Consider the following 22832-nt stretch of genomic DNA (forward strand, 5'->3'; position numbering starts at 1 on the left):
GATCAGACCTACGAACGCCGCCCCCCGCCCCCCCCCCCCCCGTCTTTTAGACAGAGTGCTACAAGAACAAAACAAACCTCCTGGTAGAGTGCAGAGAATCTCTACCTTCTTTTGATAATTCCTTGAGTTCCTGGCAGGTAGGAGTCTTCTCATCTCGTGATGTGTCTAAGATGTGATGAAATTTAAGTTCGCCAAGTGGGATTCATTAGAAGCTGTTCCCCACGGAGCCGTCACATGAGCCTTTGATGATTGGAGCAGTGCTCGGGGAGCGGTGGCCCTCCCTCTCAGCTGCCCCTGCTGGGTGCTGCAGACACCTGGCCTGTCACAGGTCATCAGCCAGATGGGCTGCTGAGCGCCTCAGCTGTGGCCCTGTGAACCTAGATGTGCTCTGTGTGTAAAATGCTCTCCAGCCTTCAGACTCACAGGGGAGAAACAAGAGTGCATGCTACTATAACACTTTTATGTTGGTCAGAGGTAGACATGATCAAATGGGTGTGTTGGGCTAAACACAGCACATTATTTTAATTTCACCTGTTTCTTTTAGTGGCTACTAGAAAATCTCAGATCATATGTGTGGCTCAGTTCTGTCTGCTGTTGACAGCACAGGTCTGTGCAGGCTTCTTCTTGTTTCCTGGAGAAGCATCTGCCTTGGAGCAGCTGCTTGTGAAGGCGGGCGTGACTGGTGGCTTGTCTTCTCCTTGCAGTACTCGGATGAGTTTGTGCAGTCAGCCTACCTGTCCCGCCGTCTGGCCTACTTCTGTGCCCGGCGTCTGTCCCTGCTGCTAAGCGACAGCCCCAGCCTCCTGGCCGCCCACTCCCCCCACATGATGATCGGGCCCAACAGCTCGGGGATCGGGGCGCCCAGCCCCGGCCCCCCCGGCCCTGGCATGAGCCCCGTGCAGCTGGCCTTCTCAGACTTCCTTTCCTGCGCACAGCACGGGCCCCTGGTATACGGACTCAGTTGCATGCTGCAGGTGAGTCTGCGGCCCGGGTGATGTCACATCAGTCCCATGTGGGAAGCCATCAGGCTGGAGATGGCACTTCTATTTCTATGTACCGAGTGTCGTTTTTCCCTCAACCAAGTAGTTTATGTTGAAGTTTGATTACTCTGCGTGGGATAAAGCGCAGAGAAGATTTACTGCATTCTTCTAGAAGAAAGTTTTTGTGGTTGTCCTCTATTGAGGCCTTTCAGCAGCCCAATTAAAAGTCCTCCAGGGTACCCACAGGGTAGCCATTGCTGTCACCAGCAGCCCTGTTCTTCTGGAGGAGGCTTCTGTGGGCAGCGCTGGCTTCCTCAGTCATGTCTTGAGTTGGCTGCCTGTTTCTTCAGTCTGATCCTCTGGCAGGCACTGCTTCTGGCGGGCATGCTTGCTGCCGGTGCTCGAGGGTGCTGCCCTGGGCAGGTTGCTGGGCAGTGCCCTCGGGTGAGGCATGGCCTGCCCATGGGGCCCCACAGTATCACCCTGAGTTCATTCACATTTCCTGAGCTCTCAGGTGCCCTTTGGAATTAGGTGGCTCTGAAGGTGGGTCTCCACGGGAGCTGGAGCTTGCAGTCCTGTAGGGAAGGTAGAGTAACGGAGCTGCAGTGTCCTGTGACAGGACGAGGGCTGATAGGGACAGGCCCAGCTAAGGCAGTCACAAAGGGGATCTGCAGCCCAGCCTGTGGTCAGGCAGGCTTTCCTAGGGGACAGTTTGAGACAATGAATTAGAGAAACGTGAGGTGAGGAGGGTGTGGTGGGGGGTTCCTGGCAATGCCTGGAGCGAGGACCTGTTGTCTGACGTGCAGATTGGTGTTGGTGAGGTTGGAGTAAAGAGACCCCCTGTGGCCTTGAGCTGGGGCATCACTGATGGTGACAGCTATCTCTGCTGAGTCCGCAGCTCTCCTCCTCCTCCCTCTCACATCCTGATTTCCCTGCTTCCTTCCTAGACGGTCACTCTCTGCTGCCCAAGTGCCTTGGTGTGGAACTACTCCACAAATGAAAGCAAGAGTGTGAGCGCGGGCTCACCTCTGGACCTGCTGCAGGTCGCCCCGTCCAGCCTCCCCATGCCGGGAGGGAACACGGCATTCAACCAGCAGGTAGACTGTGTCCTGGGTGGTAGGTGTTCTTTCTCCAGGGGCTGGGCGAAGGGGCCCCCGCCGGGTTCAGCCGGAGTTCATCCCCAGCTCTGCTCCTCGCCCCTGCCAACCTCAGGGTTCTCTGCTGTTGCTGAACACAGAGATTCAGGAAGTCGCTCTCTTCCCTTCCCCCTCTTGCTGGGCAGTCCTGCTCAGCGTTCTCCTCCCAGGCCAGTTGGTGGTGATGCCAATGCCTGACTGTGACTCCCATGCTGGCGAGTGTCGTTCAGTGACTCTTCTGTGATCTTCTGGTGCTGCTGCTTTGTTTGAAGATTTATGCAACTTGAACAAGTATTATAACTAACATGTAGAAGATCATCCTTGTTTTTTATTTATCTATTTTTTTTAACCAAGCAGTTTTCTAAATTACTAAAACATTGCTAGTTACTTTCCTGACTAGACAATTGGCTCAAAGAGGATATTTAAAAATTCTTGCCCTTTCTTACAATATCCTAAAGCAATCCCACCTGTTACAGTGCCCTTCACACATTAATTTCCATGGACATTTGTCATTGAGAGCTGGCACTGGATCAGCACTTGTGCATTGGAAGGCTGTCCTTGTGGGCAGTGGGCTGCTCTCGTCCCCTGTAGCCATGGCTTTCGTTCACCACAGGACCTTCTGCTAGGCAGAAACCCTGACATGACATAGACAGCCGCCTCAGCTTTGCAGCAGAGTTAATTGGAAGCGATTATCTTTCAGGTTCGGGCCAAGATCTATGAGGTGGAACAGCAGATAAAACAAAGGGGCCGTGCGGTGGAAGTCCGGTGGTCCTTTGACAAGTGCCAGGAGTCCACAGCAGGTACAGGGCACAGTGGAGGAGCGGGGGCTTTCGTGGGCTGGGCCTCATGCCAGGTTTCAGATTCTGTCAGTGCGCTCCCGTGGTAAGGAGGGTCTTTGGCACAGCTCTGCGGGGAATTGTGAGGACATTCTTCAGGTTCTGCCTGTCTGGAATGTCTGGTTGGGTTTCATGGATGGTTCTCTTGGGAAACATGCCCAGAATGGTGACTTCAGGAAACCCCCTTGCCCCCCAGAATGGTGATTTTTATGCTCTGCTGTTCTGGTTTCCGTGGCCTCCCTAACTGCATGCTTCATTTCTCCATCTAGGGGTGACTATCAGTCGGGTTTTGCACACGTTGGAAGTCTTGGATCGACACTGTTTTGACCGAACTGATTCCAGCAACTCAATGGAGACGCTTTACCATAAGATTTTCTGGGCAAACCAAAACAAAGATAACCAAGAGGTAGTTGAATTTCTCCTTTCATTTTGCCTTTTATTTTGTTGGTATATTTTCTTTATTTGTCATTCAGTAAACTCTGACAAAGCCTGTTTTAAAGTGTAATATTTTATGGAGGCTCATGCACTGTGAAATTTCTCTCATTGGACTAACGTGACTCAACATTATTAACACAAACTGTCCGCTGGGCTGATTGGAATGATTTTTATTGGCCCTTTACCATCCTCCCTTCATTTACTCTTAACAGAACATCCTGTGCTTCGACTTGGTGAGATGATTGACTTTGACTCGGGGGATGCATTTTAACACATAGCCCAGCAGAGGGCAGTGCATGAAACTCTGTGGTTATGATCTTTGAAAACTCTTCAGTGCTGGTCAGGGCTTCCCAGAGGAACAAAACAGTAAAGAGAAACTGTGTGTGTGTGTGTGTGTGTGTGTGTGTGTGTGTGCGCGCTCGCGCGCGCATCCATATGCATGTTTCTTATCTGCATCTATCTAGAGAGAGAAAAGAGTGCTATTTTTTTTTTTTTTTATATTTTAAAACTGGCTGGTGTGATTGTAGGTAGTGGCAAGTGTGACGTGTGCAGAGCAGGCTGGAGACCAGGGAAGAATGGGGGTTGCATCCTGAGTCTGGGGGCTGGATTCATTCTTCCTTTGGAGACCCCAGTCTTTTTCTTCAGGCTGTCAGTGGACTGGATGAGGCCCACCCCTGTTATGGAGGGTGGTCTGCTTAACTCAAAGTCTGCTGATTTAAATCCTAATCACATAAAAAAAACAAAACAAAACTTTGCAGCCATATCTCAACTGATATTTGACCAAAGAATTGGTAGCATAGCCAGTCACATGGACACGTGACATTGAGCAATTGCAGACCATTTTATGTTTTATTTTCCTAGTAACAGATATGTCATTAATGAGTGACTCTACAAACATAGCATTTGCAGTGATCTTTATCTAGTCTTGCGTGGGGGAATTAAAAGTGTTTTCCTCTCACAGTGAAAAGTGCCTGTGGTACAGCCAGCGTGGGCTAGGCCGAGGGAAGGCCAAGGTGAGGCTCGACAGCCCTAAGAGCACCTTAGCTGATGCATGGCAAGGGCCTTTGGTTCTAATGAAGCCTTTGGGAATGCACCGTGGAGGACAGGATGACCCAGGGCACCACCCAAGACCTCCCGGACCCACCTCTGTGTGAGCCTGGTGCAGAGGCTACATGGCTCCTTCTTTAGGAATCCTTTTATGAGTCATTGCCCTGATTCTCAAAGGTGCCACATGGGGTCAGAAGGTCGACGACAGGGGTAGACCTGGCGTGGCGTTTCGCTCTGGTGGGTGGGCACAGAGTGCTTCAGCACCTCAGCTCCTCAAGAGGGAGCCCCACTGTGGGCCTGTATAATCCTGTGCTTCCTAAGGCAAGCTCTGGGGCTGCCCTGCTCTTTTGGGGTGGAAACTTTATAGTCCTTCTCTTTGTAGTAAAATTTCCTAAGGTGAGAGGTTTCAAGAGGTCTGAGATTTTTAAATACTTAGACATGCGATATGTGGAATGAAAATCCTGAAAATTTGAGGTATCCTTTTGTGTTGCTAAGCTTCTTATGCTAAGTGTTGGGTCACAGTGTGCTTTCCCTGTCGAGGCTGTTACCAAGTCCATCAAAACCAGTCAGGCTGGGGTCAGCCTGGTTGCTCCTGTCTAGTGGTCATGTTGGCCCGTGGAAACTCAAATTGCCCACTAGAAAATGATAGGGTGTCTTGTCAGGGAGAAATCACACTGTGAGGTTTTCCCACAGCCCTGTGGAGACTAGGTGCCTAGATGAGCTGTTGGAGTGCCAGAAGATTGAAACTTCAAATTACATTTTTAAAAGCTTCCTTTGTCTCAGTTTTATAACAAACACAGTTATTGCTGTGTATATATATAGCACAGGTAGAGGTTCATGAGGAAATGTGTGTCCACTGAGAGTTTTTCCAGAAGCAACCCTTCAAGCCCGGGGGGTCCCAGCTCCTCTTCGGGTGCAGGGAGGCACCCATGGCCACCTGGAGTGTTGCCCTGGTCAGTAGTGCTTATTCTCAGTGTTGACTCAGCTTTGGAAGTATTGCATGTAAGCAAGTGAGTGTTTATTTTGTGGTTGACATACTGTCTTATGAGGAATATGAAATCTACATTTTTTATCCTGTAATTCAGGCTGATCACCCACTGATTTGACAGAAGAACACTTGAAAGGACAGACTCTTCAGGGATAGTTAGCATCCAGTAAATTCTTTTAGTTATCTATTTGGCCTTGCCCATGCCAGGCACGTGTTCTACTACTGAGCCACATCCCCAGCCCTGTTTATTTTACTTTGAGACAGTCTTGCTAAGTTGCCCAGGCTGGCCTCGAACTTGCCATCTTCCTGCTTCAGTGTCCCAAGTAGCTGAGATTCCAGGTGTGTGCCACCTCACATGGATAATTTTAAAAATGTGATTAGATTTACGTGCATCAGAGTATGTGTGTATTCATGCAGGCATGCAGATGGCATTCCACTGTGCTTACTGTCCACCAGGGGTCACCCTTCCTTGACTCTTGAGTCACTCTGTGTTCCTGGAATTCATAAGGGGCTACAGCTGTGTTGACCCTGACTAGGGGTGCAACCTTGACCTAGGTAGTAAAGCTGTGTGCCTCGTTGTTAAATAGGCACAGAGCACCTTGCCTCTTGTCTCTGAGGAAACACGGGCACTTTGAGGATTATGAAGCACTGTACAAGTGTATTTCAGAAATAGTGACCGTGAGCAATAGTAAAATAAAATCAGTATTACTGTTTCATGGGGGACCAACATGTTGACGCTGTGTTATGAAGGAGGATTGTGTTATGAAGTGGTATGGTTGGGATAGAAGGCCTTCTCTCTTCTTAGAAATGGACTTCCTTTTCTTGGGTTTCATAATGTGTCTTCGACTTTGACGACAGAGTAGACACAGACCGGTCCTGAGCCCCAAGTGCAGCTGGTGTGTGCTGCTCTCCTGGCAGTCCTGTCTGGGCATGCTCCAGCCCCAGCTGCACAGTGGGTTTTCCCACTTCTGTTTGGGAATCTTGAACCTCACTCTCCAGATTCCCTTTTCTCTGTAACTGCAGAGGGGAAATCAGGCCTCTCTGCTTCCTTCCGGGGAGCGGGGCGGGTGTCTGTCCCCAGGGGAGAGGCCAGGAGAGCTGCGGTTCAGATTTCTGAGAGTTCTTGGTTTGGTATTTGGTGAAAGCCCTTTGGGATAGGTGGTGCACGGATTAGGACTTTCGAGACCTGGGTCCTGGCTGTGGTTGGCCTGTGGGTCCCCAGAGGAGAGTTGGAGCTGAGCTGCTGCCACATTGGGTGCCAGGCCTGGGGTGCTCCTTTACTTTCCATGTGGAGTGCCTCATTCCTTCACCCTCCTCCTCGCCCGCGCCCCCTGCTCCTGCTCTGTGCCAGGGCCAGGGTCCTGGGGTGAAGGAGTGAAAGCAGACCTAAGCCTTGGTGTTCTCGTGCCCTGGTTGGTTTCTTGGCCTCCACTTGGTGTGAAGGTAGAAGTCATAACACTCAGGGTTCTGAGGCTTGTGTGCCACAGGGGCCAGGCTGGCAATGTGCCCTGGTGGCAGGAGGCTGCACACAGGGTGGCCTGGAGAGAGGGCCCTAGGGCGACTGGAAAGGGCACGCTCAGTGTGAGCTGGGCATTGCCTCTGGGTGCTCCCTGGACTGCAGGCTCACCGTCACCTGGTCCTCAGGCATTTCAAGAGCGACTGTGTGCCAGGTTCTGTGCGTGAACCTCCCCAGGATTCGGACGCCGTGCGGGCTAGCAGCTTGTCAGCTGGCTGTGTTTGCAGAGACACCATGGCTTTCAGTTGCTGGTAGTTGCTTCCTGCCACACTGACTTGCCTGTCTCCTGGGGAGGCAGCTGGAGCGCAAGGCAGTGTCTGCGGGACTGTGGCACTTACAGGTTCCAGACCTGCTAGTCTGTCTGGGCGATCCCTCCCCCAGGCAGCAGAGGGGGCAGCCTGGCCTTCCAGAGCACAGACCGCTTCCTTCCTCTTGGTTGCCCTCCTTGCCTGTGGTGTGAGCGCAGAGCCAGGTGCAGTTTGGGGTGCCTCGGGGACAGGATAGAAGTGAAGGTCTCAAGGTGGCAGGAAGAGCTGCCTTTCACTTCTCTCTCTGCAGCCCCAGCAAGCAAACTTTTTCCTGAGTAATGAAAAGGGCAGACCAGCTGGGCGGGCGGAACTCTCGAGAACAGCAGCTGTGCATTTCCTCTCTCCCTGCTCAGACCTATGTGTTTGTTGCTTGCATTTGCTTTGTGCATGTTCACTCTGCCTTTCGGTTAGCAAAGATCTCCGTCTAGAGCAAGCATCTCACTCATCGGGACACAGACAGGCCCTCCCAGGCCACCGGGCCTGCTCATGGTGGCACAAGCACTCTGTGAGCGCGGGCACCTGGAGGTCAGGCCCGGGTCCTGTGCTTGCCCATGCTCCTTTTCCTGCAGTGCGATGGCTCTGGGATGTCAGGCTGTCACTTCGCCTACAGCTCCTCAGCCCCTAACCAGTGCGTAGCCTGGCAAGGGCTCAGTGAGTGTTTTCTTGGTTTGGGTCTTTGCTCATAACAGAGATGTGGGGCAGTGACCACCTCTGTAGGATGTGGCATGGAGGGACAGGGTGCCTAGAGCGATGGAGTCTGTGTCTGTCAGTCTGTCCAGCTCTGATGCACAAGAAGGCATGCACAGCTTCAGATTTCGGAGCCCAGTGGGTCTCAGTGTCTGGGGAAAGCCCGCTGGGGTCTGTACTGCATGGGATCAGGATATTCAGGACCTGGGCACTGCCTGAGTTCCCCTGAGTGAGGCAGGGCGAGGCTGCAGGGGAGCGTGGCTGTGAGGCTGGCAGGCTGGTGCAGTTTCCTCGTTGTGAAATGGGCATTCTACTTCCTGATGTGAATGGCCTGGAGCCACGGCAGGAAGCCCTGTGGATCAATATTTACAGTGTTGGGTGTAAAGGCAGGTGCTCAGTAAGCACTAGCTGCTGCTGTTACCGACCCGGTGCTCAGAGAGGCAGTCAAATACCCTGGATAACTGGACTGGGTATGGTCAGACTGCTTGTGACCCCACAGCCCACTTGTCAGAGGCACAGCCAGTGTCTGCCAGGCGTTTTGCATTCTTTGATTTTCTCAGTCTTTGCCTTCTGTAGGGCAGCCACTGGAGGGATGGACACGCCTGGCATGAGCATCTACAATTCCATGTTGAGACACAGATGCCTACTGAAATGCTTGGGGTCTTTTTGATATAAGATAGGGGGGTGGAAGTCACTTCTAAAACCAGGACTCAAGGTTAAGTGGGGTGGAAGTCGAGGCAAGAGGCACATGGGCTGAGGGGAGGCCTCCTGTGGATCTGTGTGTGCTGGGTCATGTCATCAGTGCTGACCCTGGCCTGGGTGGACACGGTTGTGTTTCAGAGGTTAACATGCTTTCTCCTGTACACCCAAAGGACGCACTGCGAATCTTTTTTAGCTACCATTTTCTTCTTTCTTGAAATAAGTCCATGAGCAAAATGTCAGTTACATTAGCATAGTTGGGAAAACAAACCTTATGTGTCCAAACATTTAGACTTTGCTGATTTGAGAAGGCCTGTGAGTTAGTTGACTGAGTTTTCGGGGAGCCTCTTGGTTAGTTTGGAGAACATGTGCTATAGAGCTTTCTGTTCCCATAGCAAACTGAGAGAATCAACCTGGAAACAGAAAACGTGTATCTCAGCTTCCAGATTCAGAGGATTCATCCGTGATCTGTTGGGCCAGTGCTTTGGGCTGTGCTGGCACTTCCTGGTGGAAGCACACAGTAAGGCAAGACCACTCATCTCTTGGCTGGGAGCAAAAGAGAGGGAGAAGGAAGACTTGGAGTCCCATTGTCCCCTTAAAGGCACATCCCAGGGACCCAATACCTTGCTTCCAGTGCCTCCCCATAGCACCACAGACTGGGAATGAGCCTTCAGCACATGGACCTTTGAGGACCTCTTAACCACAGCCATGAACGCAGCCTTATCCACAGCCATGCATGCGGCCTTGGCCATAGCCACACACGTGACCTTAACACAGCCACGCACACAGCCTGGTAACCGCGTCTGAGTGCTTTTTAAACATCAGGTTCTGTGCACATAGGTGTCTAAGTTTTCTGTGGCATGTGAGATATATTTTTTAATGTCTTACTTTCTAGATGAAGAAACCAGTGCTTAGAGGGGATGAGAAATGGTCCAAGCTCATGTGCCAGCTCATGAGTAGGAGAACAGAGATTGGGATCCTGAGAGGTTCCAGAACAGTGTTCCTTTTTTAAGTATGAGTCTGTACTAGGTGATAGTCCCTTTTAGAGGCTTCTTTCTCATGTATGCTTCATTTGTTTTGTTAAAAAGCCAAGTCCTAAAAAGGGAGTCCACTTAGTCCTCCTGCACTGGTCTGTCTTCATCTGGACTAAATTGGCCAGTCAGAGGCAGCCACACGAAGCCGATCATGAAGATTATTTTTCTTGAGTTATTTATTAGTAAGATATTTCAAATACGTCTTAGAAAACTGTTTTTCAGAAACAACTGTGATTTATTCTTCAAGTATTCAATGTGAACGCCATTCCCAAATTTTTCCACTGACCTTAACCTTCTCCTTTGGAAACTGTTCCTATTTTAAAACAGAAAAAATGCAAAACTAGGGAAGAAAACCCTAGGTACTGGAAGGTGCCAAACATGTCCAGCACCAAAAATTCCATCTTGAGCAGGAGGAGTAAAGTCCAAATCAGACTTCAGGCTCTTCTCTTAAGGCTGGTTTCTTTCTGTCCCCAGCTCTGTCTTGACAGCGGCTGTCACGAACAGCACGCTTAGCGTGTTCATTCCAGGCCTTATGTTGCTTAATTTAAAAAGTATTTTGTTTCCGGTAATAATGGAGCAGAACGAACAAGTTCCGGAGGCCGTTTTGGCAGAAGGAGGGAGCAACCTTTGTATCATTTTCTACATTTTAATATTGGCACATTTATGTTTAAGAGTAATTTCTAATTTTTCAGAAGCTTCTTTGATAATTCTAACATATTAAACGTGATTTAAATTAAAAAATTCAAATCCTCAAGTTGAACAACTGGTCTTTGCTTATCCCACTTACTTTGAGCCTTTAGGACCTGGGTTTGAGTCCTGTCTTTGGGCTCGTTATTTGCCCCAGTGCCAGTTTCCCTGTGTGTGCGGTGGCCCTGTTGATAGTACCCCTGTGTGTAGTGGCATGTGCCAACACCAGTGGTTGTGCTCATGGCTGGGCAACTGGTTTTCAAGCCTGCCGGGCAGATTTCACCTGGCAATTTGTCTTTCCCTTCTTACCTGTATATTTCCTTTATTTTTCATAAAATGCAAATAGTAAAGCCTGTTGTACGAATGCAGAGGAGAGTTTTTTGAATTAAGCATAGCATTCTAATTATTTTGAGAGATTTGTGCTCTCCAAGGGCTTTTGGAAGGAAGTATTCTGTGATTATAATTAACCTGCCCCGTGACTTACATGATCATGCAATTGACAGACCTCTTAAAATCCCTCGATTGTCTTCGTTGGTATTATTTAGACGTTGATGAATTCGTGAAGAGTAGAAGATTCATGCTTTTTGTCACAGTGCTGATGAATGACACTTAGTTGGTTTCAGTATTCAGATGGCTTGTCTTAACTGTTATTTCCTTATCTATATCATTTCTTCTCAGAATTCAGAGTTGTGCTATCTGTAATTACTTACTACTCAAAAAAAGAAAAGAAAAGAAAGGAAAAAAAAACAGGGGAAGTCCTCCTGCTTCCATGGCTTCTGTTTTCTTTCTTGGGTCTTGGCAGCTCTGAAGGCCATCAACGCTGGCTCCGAGGCTGTGAGGCAAGGAGAAGCTGCCCCAGGCCCCACCAGAGAGCCCAGCCCTCTCCAGTAGCTGTGGGAGACCACTCTGTGTGCAGAGGTGATAGGAGTGAAGAGTGTTCACGTTAGCATAATGAATCTTGGGAATGGTTAACAGCCATGGGCTCATCACCCTGCTGGAGATTCCCATGGATGGTGCTGTTAGTCACCTCATACAGGGGAACAGTGTCCCTCTGCAGTCACACCTCTTGGCTCATGTGACTGGCAGATCACTCAGCTGTTACCCCTGCCTGTGTATTATCCCATGTTACTCATTGCTGCTGTGGCGTGGACCATGTTTTCTTGTCTCCAAATGTGCCACTTTGTTTGATGTTGACTAGGAGTGATTGACTTCATTTTTAAACATGTCCTTTGTAGTCTGAGCTGTTTTATTTAGTGTCTGATCTCAGGTCTTCTTAGCTGCGGCTTGCAGTAATGAGTCACTGATCCCCCATTCCACCTAGATAGTTGTATAATCCAGGTATCTTAAGAAATTTATTAACACAGCAAACAATCATTCTATGTGTCTCTAACTTCTGAATGAAGCCTGCCTCCCCAGAGGAGTTGTTGATTGGTTTCCTTCTTTATTTAATGAATAGAAGATCTGTGGTTTTCTTCCAGAGATTCTTAGGTGATTGAATACCAGAGTAAGCCTAATGTGATGCCTCTTCAATGGGATTTGTGCCTGCCTTGCTGGAAAGAATAACGTGACACATCCCCCTGTGACGAAGACCTGTCCTCACACTCACATGGTTTTGTTATAGATGTAGATGGCATCTTTAATGATGGTTATTTACTGCAGAATTAATAACTATTTCACCTTTTCACTACACTCCCGATTCATGAGGCCAGGTTTACAGGGCTGGTGTTCAGAGGATCCTAATGAGTTTTTTAAATATATGTTTTTATAGTTGTAGTTGGACACATTACTTTTATTTTATTCATTTATTTTTATGTGGTGCTGAGGATCGAACCCAGTGCCTTACACATGCTAGGCGAGTGCTCTGTCACTGAGCCCCTCTTAGTGAGTTTTGAGCCTTGTCTTTTTAATTTTCATGATAGAAGCTGATTGTCATGATTGCTAGGTGCACGTGCGAGCATGCGTTCTTGATATGGAGATGTATCTTTTCATCCCACAAAGTGGGCCCCCGTCCCACTGCCCTTCCCTGAAGTTGGGGTGTTTGGACATAGGCTTGACATTCTGTGACCAGTGCCTTTCAGACATTTGACGAGTCAACCCTTATGCCTTAGTTTCTTCCCCTGTAAGATCATAGGAGAGTGTCAGACCATCAGAAGTGGCATGCATCGTGCCCAGGGAGGTACCTGCTGCCTGTCCTGGTCCACACCCTTTGGTGCTTCCCTGGGCGTTCACGTTCGTGCCTGTGAACATCTGGCAACTGCAGCAGGCAGGGGCTTGGGTGTGACCACCTGTTGTTCTCTCCACTGCCTGAGTGGCCCATCGCCTTTCACCTGTGTGTGTCCCTCTGCTCTCCAGGCTCAGCCCTCTTCTAGCCCTCACGGCTTCCCAGGTGGCTCTGAGCTCATGGGGCAGCTCTGTTTCAGGCCAGCTGTAGCACTGTTGCCCTATCCTCCCAAATATTCGTTGTTTACTCTTTTCATCCCTGACTCCGGAAGACGAGAGTGGCCAGAAGATGCCAGTGATGCCAGACCACAGTGTCGAGGCCCCCGGGTCACCTCGCCTCCTGAGCTAGGGCTGGGAATGCTCCTGCTGCCGTGCTTGCCACCCACCCTCGGTTAAATCAGATGGCTCCCATATTTAGTGAGTGTGTCTGTAATCTGCCTTCTGGCCAGTTTCATTCTCTTGGTTTCACATAGGTAGCACACTGCTTCTCCTTTCTGACTAAGCAGGCTTTATTGAACTGCTCTGTGCCAGGAACTGCTCTGGATGCTGACATTAAAGCCATGGAAAGACAGATGTCTGTCCTGCCTGAGCATCTAGTCCTGCAAGTGTCAGGCAGAATAACACCCTTGGTGGGTCACTCCTCGGCCCTCACGTCTGTGTCAGTAGGTTAGAGGTCTAGCCTATCCCTGGAGAGGTCGAAGCCAGGGCTGGGCCAGAGGGTGGCAGTGGCCACATGCATTGGCGGGGCTGGGCTGCCGCTCACCCAGGTCTGTATGAGCCACTGGGAGGGTTTCAGTGTAACTGGGATCCTGTCCGTGCTTCACGTGACCCTGACTGAAGAAAGCTCTGAGTGTGGCAGGAAGTGTGGGCTTAGTAGCCGGGACTCCTGGCCTTCCTCTTTGTCTCCTGGTACTCTTGCCCACCTTACTTACATAATCTAGTTTCAATTATCTGTAAAATGGAAGTAGCAACAGCAGCTTCCAAGTTTGTTGCTAAGGTTAAAGAGTATATGTATGTAAAACACCCAGAACCTGCTCGGTAAGTAGTTTCTTTTTCTTCAGATGTTTCATTTTTTATCATATACCAGTTTTCCCACATTTACAATCCACATGTACTCATTCAATGGCTGAAATGATTGACCTTCACACACTTATATGCATCTTTCGTACTTCTAGTACACATTTGTTTCAATACATTTCTATGATTACTACCGCCACTCCCTGTGGTTGGAAATTTAAAATTGTGGCTATTGTCATGATTGCAGGTTTTTAATTGCCGCCAGGGTTAGACTCCGTAGTTGGGTGTTCTTTTCTTACCTCTGTGTGCTGCAGTCCCATGTGTGCCCTCCACCCCATTTCCAGGCCCCCAGCGTACTTGTGTGCGCATGCACACCGGGGGATGCACCCTGTGGAGCGCCCAGGAATTTCTACTTACTGTGAGGTACCAGCGTGGAGCGCTGCTATGACTGCCCTCAAGACCCCACCCTCCTTTGCATGTCTGGGGTGGTGAAGTCCTTTGGTTACCAGTCTCTGCTGTGCCTCAGCAGGTGTCAGGACCTCCCCAGAGTCTCTGTAGCCACTGGCTGCAGATAAAGGCCCCTGGCCAAGCTGTGGAAGGTGCCGATTACCCGGGAGGCACATGTGAGCTGTGCGTGCTGAGGGTAGTGTCAGGAGAGTCCAGAGAAGCTTAGGGTATAGCCCAGAGGAAGGGCACCATCGCCTTCCCTGGTCCTCTTGATGGACAAGTGGGATTCCACCTGTGGTTAATGTCCCAAGGGCCATGTTGTGGCAGGAGTGCCGTCCCTGAGCTGAGTGTTCTCTACAAGTTAGCTTAATGTCACCTGAAAATCTGCTGTTATCGACATTAGTAATTTTGACAATTAAATCCACACAAAGTTATTTTATATTTTAAATTTTCATTAGAAGTGACTGAAAAAGTTTATGTTAAAGATCAGTAATGTTCAGTTTTCATAATTTTTGTTGTGTCTGTTTTGGACATTTATAAATTCCTTAATTTTGTTTAGTTATGACTAGAATGAGCTATAAATATTTCAGAAAACCCATTTTGAATCAACAGATAAATAGGCGATTTTATTTGGTGAGGGCGCCTCTGTGTTCCCTTAGCATCAAGAAGACTGACCTCAGCATGTTATAACTAGTGCATCCCTGATAGAGAGATTTTCTCCCTTCTGTTCAGAGTGGCCCGGAGTCTTCACTGCCAATCCCAGACCCACATCCAGAGGGTCACTCTCGTGGGGCACTGTGATGGGCTCGTCTGTAGGTGCCTTTGCCATCTCGGAACATTCCTCCAGAGGTCCCAGGGTTAGACCTTGGCTGGCTAGGCCACAGGGTGAGGTGTTCCTCTGCCTACCCCCCTCTTGTTCACCGGTACTTGAAGTTTAACTGATTCTTCAAGGCTTTTCTAGAAAGCCACTCTGTAAGGGAATAATTGAGTAATTCCCTCCAGTCTCACTCCCTAGTCCCGCTGAATGCTGTTGTCTTCCTGAGATGATTTTCCTGTCCTTCTGTGCATCCAAATACCTGCATCCTCATGCATTTGTTCCCCTTGATGACCGTCTCTTCGAAGGCAAGGGATATTCCTGGTTTCCGTCTTGAGCTAGTACGGTATCTCAAGTTCCTGTCTTGATGTTATTATGTGTTATGATACACTGGTTGAATTTCACTTCATAAAGTTACTAATGGTTCTAAAGAAAAGGAACTTTATATTTTAAAGAGTTGTTTATAGAGTGAGAATTAATTTTAGCTTTGTAATTGAAATGATGATATCCTTTGATGTTTGACCATTATTTGAATTTGTAAGATAGTACCTACCTGGCAAATGAAAGTTGTCTAAAGTTTATTTAGTCATTTTGGCTGGGGCTGTACCTCAGTGGTAAAACCCTTGCCTGGCATGGACAAGGCACATCCACAGTGCCACACACACAGAAAAATGATAAAAAAACATTTCAAAAAATTTGTGGGGCTGGGGATTGAGCACAGGGCCTTGCTTGTCTAATAGTTTTGTTCGTTTTGTTTTGGTCCTGGGATTGATCCCAGGGGCGCTTTACCACTGTGCCAATCCCCAGCTCCTTTGTACTTTTTATTTTGGGACAGGATCTCACTATATTGTTGAGGCTGTTCTTAAACTTGCAATCCTCCTGCCTCAGCCTCCTGAGTTGCTGGGATTACAGGCGTGCGCCACTGCACCTGGTTTATTTAATAACGTTTGAAAAGTTGGTGCCGAGCAGTGTAGAATGTGAGGCGTCTGCGTGGGGTGATGAACGTCGGTCCCCATGCTAAGTTCCTCATGGAGTTAGGAAAGGACCAGGCTGGACACAAACTCCATCTCAGCCTTTTATTCGGGAACAGGATCACACCTCCAATGGACCCACTTTCCTGGTTGAAAATGAGCTGCTGGCCAGCAGAGGAGTTTGGGCTATATAGGTTATACTGAGAGGTGGTTTAGGGAACGTGTCAGTTTGGGCACTCAGGAATTTTGGTGTAGGGTTGAGGGGTCTGTGGCCAGCATGTGGAGAGGATTTATCTTGGGAGAGATGAAAAGCCTCCTGAGGATTATTCTAGGTTGGATGAAATACCTTCTCCCCACCTGTGGCCAGACTCTGGAAAGGATTCACCTTGGAAGACAGGAAAGCTGTCAGTGGGTGGCTTTCTTTCCTACTCCCTTTCCCAGGCTGCACTGTCTTGGGGTTTATCATTTCCCATCTCTAATAGGAGTGTGTCCTGGGACTGACTTTGGAGCCAGGCATTCTCCTTATTGTTATAACTAGTGAGATCTGGATGAGGCTTCTTGTCAAGTCCATTTCAAATTGAAACAAACCCTTTGAAGATTTGGGAAAAAAGGCTTGAATGGGACAATATCTTGAAAAACAATGGTAGAGTTATATTTATTTTTATAACTTTCAGCTATTTTTTGGTAATAAAAATCTACCCATATCTTGTGCCTTCAGATAAGTGTAATGCCACCCGTGTTTCCAGTGTGATCTTCTGAGAAGCTAGTGTACATACGTTCCTCTGTTCTGGCTTCTCTGTCCCTTCCAGGGTCCTGAGGACAGGTCGGTATTGCAGGCAGGCCTCTTGATATTCAGAGAGGAGAGGACTGTGCAGTCTTGGGATCTGGCCAATACTGGAAAATACTTATGGGTTCAAAATGAATTTTGAAATGTTTAGATTTTTATAGGCACAGTTGCTGTGAAGACAAAATTTCTGTGCTAGAATTTTATATTTTACAAAGCTGAGTTTTTTCGACAGTGTTTCTCAGTGGTTCCGTCACTGATTTTCTTAATTCACCTAATTCTTGGTATTCAGTGATTGTGATGGCTGCCGTGGCCGGTCGTCTGCAGGCCCATCTGCCCGTCCAGTTCTCAGACGTCAGTGTGCTGGGACAGGGGGATGCTGGTACCCTCTAAGACACGGCAGGCATGGGGACTCAATTCCTTCCTTCTCGCACAGTTCGTTTTCTTGTTGCTTTGTAGGTAGTCATCTTTTAGGCTTTTCCCTCTAGAATGTGAACTTCAGGGATATAAGGGCCAGGTTTAGAGTATTTTCTCAGGGCCTGGGATCCTGGTGCTCACCTCACTGGGCTTGTTTTCCAGCACACCACCCTCTGCCCCTGGCCACGTCTGGCGTGTTCAGGGGGCAGGCAGGGCCTGTTCCTGTGCTGAGTGCCTGAGATCACTGGCCTTTTCACGTCCACCGGGTTTTTAGGATTATTCCAGCTGTTGTCTAGGACAGAAGCCCATCAGCAGAATTCTTGTGCACATTTTGTGAACTAATTCCCTTCAGTGTGCAGAGGGTGGTGGAGACCCAGAGGCAGGCAAGATCGAGTTGATTTAAATCACTGGATTGTTACAATAGTCAACAACTACCTGTCTTTCTATTCCAACTTTCCACCTGTTTCTCCATTAGTTTTTTAATTTGCACCCGTTTATTTTTTTATTCGTTAGAAAAAAAATGTCTGAAATTTTTGTGCAATTTTACTTTTAAAAGTTCCTTAAGAAACAACAATGACAACAACTGTTTTCTCAGAGTCTTTTAAATTCTAGTCCATCTGTTTTAAAAGCCATCTGGAGTTTTGTTAAAAAAAAATGTAGACATATTTTGTATTTTGAATTAGCATACAAGGATATTGAACCACAGATGTTGAAAATATATATAATACATATTGTATATATTTACATGCACACATATATGTTTGATTTCTTTGGTATAGAAGCAATATTTTCTCATTCAAAACCTGGGGAATATACAAGAGTATAAAAAAACAAAGCCACACATCCACACATTGTAGATATTTTTCTCAAGCATTTTTAAGAATGAGGAGGTGGAATCTAGTCTTTAAAAATTGGAAGATTAGGGGCTGGGGCTGTGGCTTAGTGGTAGAGCACTTGCCTAGCATGGGTGAGGCCCTGGGTTCAATGCTCAGCACCACATTAAAAATAAATAAATAAAATAAAGATATTGTGTCAAATTACAACTAAAATTTTTTTTTTAAAAATTGGAAGATTGTGTAATTTCAGCTCATATTTAGCACTTTGTATAAATCACTGTTGTAATCACTTGCAGCAATTCTCAAAAATAATTTTGCTAATTTAATGTAGCTTCGTGGCCTTGCAGATTCAATGGAATAGGGGCCTGAAAAGGTGAAAGGGCACTGCAGTTATTGTAATTCAGGTAGATAGGTTTGGTTTTTTTTTTTTTTTTTTTTTTAATGAGATGGGTTGAAGTTTCTTTGAACGACAGAACACCTAAAGGGTGACATTTTCTGATTTAGGAGAGAAAAAAAAATGTCTCCAGGTTTTTCTTGCATGTCCAGAAACACCATCCATAGATCCGAGCGAGCTGACTGGACATGCGTGACTGCTGCAGAAGTTGCCATGCTCTGTGGTACCTTGTTACGCACCAGGAGCTGCTGTGGGTTTATGCCCTAGAGTAACCCAGAATTTGCCCCAGTTAGAATGCGCTTGTTCATCACAGCACCATAGCTCTCACTGGGCGTTCCTGATGCAGCCTGGGGGGGGGGGGGGACTCACTCCTGGCATTTCCACCAGAGGCCTGGAAGCCTCGTTCACTGGTGGCCCGTGCGAGGTCGGGTGTGCAGGTGTGAAGGAGGGCAGTGAGGAGCCAGTCCTGCCTTCTTGCCACTTGCTATCCTTGAGGGAATGCACTGGAAAATTAGACTCAGGTGAAGAGAAACTTTAGGCAGTCACATATGCCACAAAGCATGTGACATGGGGTGGCATTCTGTGCACTTGGTCAGCAGGAACCCCAGAGCTGAGAGCAGTGAGGAGGACAGCGCTGTTACACTCTGGGGGAAGAGCAGCCGACGTGGCCCAGAGGAGGCCTGGCATGGCATGGGGACCTCAGTGAAACTGGGGTGCAGCTTTTAAGGGAGAGGACACCAGCTTCCTGGCCTGAAGATGGTGCCATTTGTCTAAGAGAAGGCACATGGGGGAGAGGGACTCTAGAGGGAGGACGAGCTGAGTGTGGGGTCCATAGGTGTCAGAGTTTGTGGGACAGCAGGTGGAGCCGTGCTGGGACCTTCCTCAGCAAGGGGTGTTGCAGTAGCCCAGAGGTGAGTCCTGGGCCACAGGCGTGGATTCAGCCTGGGCTTCTCTTCCCCAGTTTCTGTGGCTGTGAGAATGAGCAGAGGTCACCTGTGTAAATGGACAGAAGGTAGCTTCCCCTCTACAGTGGAACTTTGCTTGTCCCTCGAGGCCCCAGGGAGTGTTAGATCTCACTGGGTTTAGGTAGGTTTGCTTTGCTTTTCTTTACATTTATTTCTGTTTATCTTAGATTTTTTCCTCCAAGGCCCCTTTACATTTTTCTTTCTTTGACATACAATAGTATATTTTCTTCTACGTCATGGAAGCATAAAATGAAAATCCACAGTCTCTGCATGTGGATTAACCTGTGTCCTCAGTATGACTGTCCACAGGTGCACTTCACAGCACACCCTGTGCAAAATTTTCCCCTGGCTGAATCTCCCACTGATCGCCCAGCTCAGCTCTGTGTGGGCTCTTGGTTCCGATGTCCGAGGAGTGTGACTTTCAGGGTGAAGAACTGAGCCTTCCTGTCCCCTGCGGTACCTGAGGATCTCCTTAGCATCTGGGTGCCCAGGTCGACGGGTCTTCCTCTGGCTGCCAGGCATCATTTCCATGCCATGGGCACAGAGTGCTTAGCTTGCTGATCTTCACAGTGGTGCACGTGATGAGTGAATGTGTATTTGCATTTCCTGAAAAGATAGCGGGGCCGCATGGCTGCTGCTTGGCTCCCCCAGGCTTGTGGTCATGGGGTGTTCTCGTAACTCATGCAGTTCATTCAACAGTGTGAAGCCGTTGGTCCTCCTCCCAGCCCCAGCGATGCCACCGATCATGTGCAGAGCCCCATGCAGCTCTCTCCCCCTGGTAATGAGTGTTCAATCTCATGTGGGGCCCTCAGTGGGAAAACGGTTAACAAAATAAAGTCTGCAGGCCCTCCGGGCTGGCCGGAGGAGGTGCTGGGCTCTGCAGCAAGTACAGTCCTGTGTTATGTTGTAACAGTTTTTATCTGATTTTGAAGATGGGGGTAGTTAAAAAATGTGAGCATGATGCAATTGCTGCTTAATAAAAACAAATAGCAGAATTTAGGATAACTCTTGACTTTTATATTTCTATGGCAGAAGACCTTTACAGTTTACTTTTTTTTTTTTTTTTTAAATGTTGTCCAGAAAAGCTTTGTATTTAATTGAATTATTTCCCTTGTGTTAAATTAAGAGGCCCAGAGCTCCCTTGGAGGTGTCAGCCCCTGGTAACTTATTTCTTTGTTCTGAGTCCACATGTTAAAATGATCAAATTTAGGATAGGATGAAAAAGAGTCTTGGGATGAACTTATTTTTGTTCTGAATTGTTCGATAGTGTTGAAAGCTGGTCAGGGATTCTCAGATGACCTCTCAGAATCCACACGCCTACAGAGGCAGGGTTGGGCTGAGGAGTGTGTGTGTGTGTGTGTGTGTGTGTGTGTGTGTGTACACACTCTTCTAGAGAGTGTGCTCATAACTATGTCGCCATCTTACTTGAGTTGTGGATTCTATAATGTTGCCACCCTCTCGTGTGGTGGGGGTTGTTGACATTGTGATTGTCTGTCCAGTATGACGGTCACACCTGGGGATGCTGACACCTTGTAGCCAGTGTCCCATTGCTTGGTGTGGGGACATGGAAAGGAGAGGACTGGTTGCATGGAAGCACTGTCTCTCTGCTGTCACCACCCTCACCTCCACCCCAGTGAGAATTCATGTCACTTGGGCCTTAAGTCCCCTTGTCCTCTATCCCTGTGGTCCATTCCTAGGCTGGCAGTGGTTCTGGGCGCCGTGCTGAGCCCCGGGTGGACCCAGGCTGCGGTGTGGACCAGGTCTGCTTTAGCTGCCGGTTCTCTTGGTGTGCCACTGTCCAGGTGGCTGTTTCTGGTGCAGTGGGTCTTTGTCAGCCTTCCAGTCCTCCTCTGGTTTGTCCTTCTGATTCCTCATTGTGCCGGCTGTTCAGTCACCCAGCCTGGTAGAGTTCTGAGGGCCATGAGCCGGCGACAGAGGTCCTAGGTGTTGACTGCAACATGGGCGGCCTGACTTGGTAGCAGCTGCTCATGGGGCCAGCAGTCATTTCTCTTTCTGTTTGGATGTGAGATTGAGTTCTAGCATGTGACCCCGTGCATGCCAAGGCAGCTGCAAGGTTGCCTGTTCTGGAATTGTCACCCATCCAGTGTAGGCAGTTTCTTAGTAAGTGATCTTCTTCCTGTTACCCAAGTTTTTATGCTTTGATTAAAAATGATTTGGAGGCATTTTCTGAAACTCCTGCAGTAAATTATGGGAAGAAGGCCTCGAGCTTGTTGGCCTCCGTTGCCTGCCTCCTGATGGTCCGTGGGGCAAACCTTTCATTTGATGTGGCGGTGCCTGTGTCTCTCTGTCCTTAGGTTGCCCCCAATGATGAAGCCGTGGTGACGCTGCTGTGTGAATGGGCCGTGAGCTGCAAACGGTCAGGCAAGCACAGGGCCATGGCTGTAGCCAAACTCCTGGAGAAGAGGCAAGCGGAGATCGAGGCCGAGGTAGGTCCTTCTCCTTCCTCCCTGTTGATGCTGTGGCCTGCATATCACGTGGAGGGGGGATGCTTTTTCTCTTTCATGTTCTCTCATTTTCTTTTCTTCTGAGGAAAAAAGGGAGGATGTTTAGATGTGCCTAAGGAGGAGTCTGTAGTAGGCGCTCTGTAGGTTGGTGCGGCCAGGGATGGGTATTTGGGACTAATTCAAAAACTTCACCACAGGTTTAGAAGAATGGAGTCTCTCCCTCTAAGGCTGAGATATTTGCAGCGTGCACACACGCACACACACACAAGTGTGCTTGAGGCACACCGACTTCTAGGACATTTAAGCCTACATTATATTTTAGTGGATTTGGAAATCCTTTCTTTAAGCAGTTATGATTATGAGGTCAGAGAGATCAATTTACATTGTTTTTTTTTTTTTTTGTATCAGGGATTGAACTCACTGAGCCACATCCCCAGCCCTATTTTGTATTTTACTTAGAGGCAGGGTCTCACTGCTAAGCACCTCGCCATTACTGAGGCTGGTTTTGAACTCGGAATCCTCCTGACTCAGCCTCCAGAGCTGCTGTTTAACACATGTTCTGCCATTAAAGCTGTGTTATAGATGGCAAAGGACAATCAAAGCCAACTCCACCAGCACGCGACAGCCTCTGTTGAAGGAAAGTTTTCTTGTGACTCATCTTTCCTATATGTGCACCTGAGCCGGTGCCACAGGGAGCGTGTGTGTGATCTGGAGAGGACCAGCGTCCCTCACCTGGATGGCTTGCTGGCCCCTCTTGCCTCACCCCTGCTTCCTCTCTTGTTCTCTGCTGCCCTCCACAGCAGCCAGGGGCATGAGCCCCATATCCAGATGCCTCTCATGCCCTGGCCCTGCCCCCCCGCAATATCTAGATACATGTCATGGCTCTAGCTTCATTCTCCCCACCCTTTCAGTTCACTAGCACTAACATGTGAAACGGGAAGAAGAGCATCTCTCCTTCCCCTGAGAAAGCCGTTCATTCATCGAGAGCTGATCTCATTGCTGGAGGTGGGGCTCAGTGGGGTCATTCGAGGCCAGCAGACCCCGTTCCCCACGGGCCGGCCCAGAAGAACCTGTAGTTGCCTTTTCTCTACATGTTGAACTGCATGAGTCAACATCAGGAAGCAAAGCCAAGTTTCCCAAATACTTCAT

At 48.5% G+C, this 22832-nt stretch overlaps 1 protein-coding gene across 13 annotated transcripts in view; it reads left to right on the top strand.

Annotated features, from left to right (window-relative positions):
* Med12l (mediator complex subunit 12L) overlaps positions 1-22832 on the top strand; it is a 260868-nt gene that overhangs the window by 53851 nt on the left and 184185 nt on the right. For all 13 annotated transcript variants that reach the window (XM_048794071.1, XM_048794075.1, XM_048794070.1 and 10 more), the window contains exons 8-12: positions 705-974; positions 1928-2077; positions 2817-2916; positions 3222-3358; positions 21534-21665. In XM_048794071.1, the coding sequence (XP_048650028.1) occupies positions 705-974; positions 1928-2077; positions 2817-2916; positions 3222-3358; positions 21534-21665 (789 nt within the window). The remainder of the gene's footprint in view (positions 1-704; positions 975-1927; positions 2078-2816; positions 2917-3221; positions 3359-21533; positions 21666-22832) is intronic.

This window comes from Marmota marmota, unplaced genomic scaffold (assembly GCF_001458135.2).
Source record: "Marmota marmota marmota unplaced genomic scaffold, marMar, whole genome shotgun sequence".
In the NCBI taxonomy this organism is placed as follows: domain Eukaryota; kingdom Metazoa; phylum Chordata; class Mammalia; order Rodentia; family Sciuridae; genus Marmota; species Marmota marmota.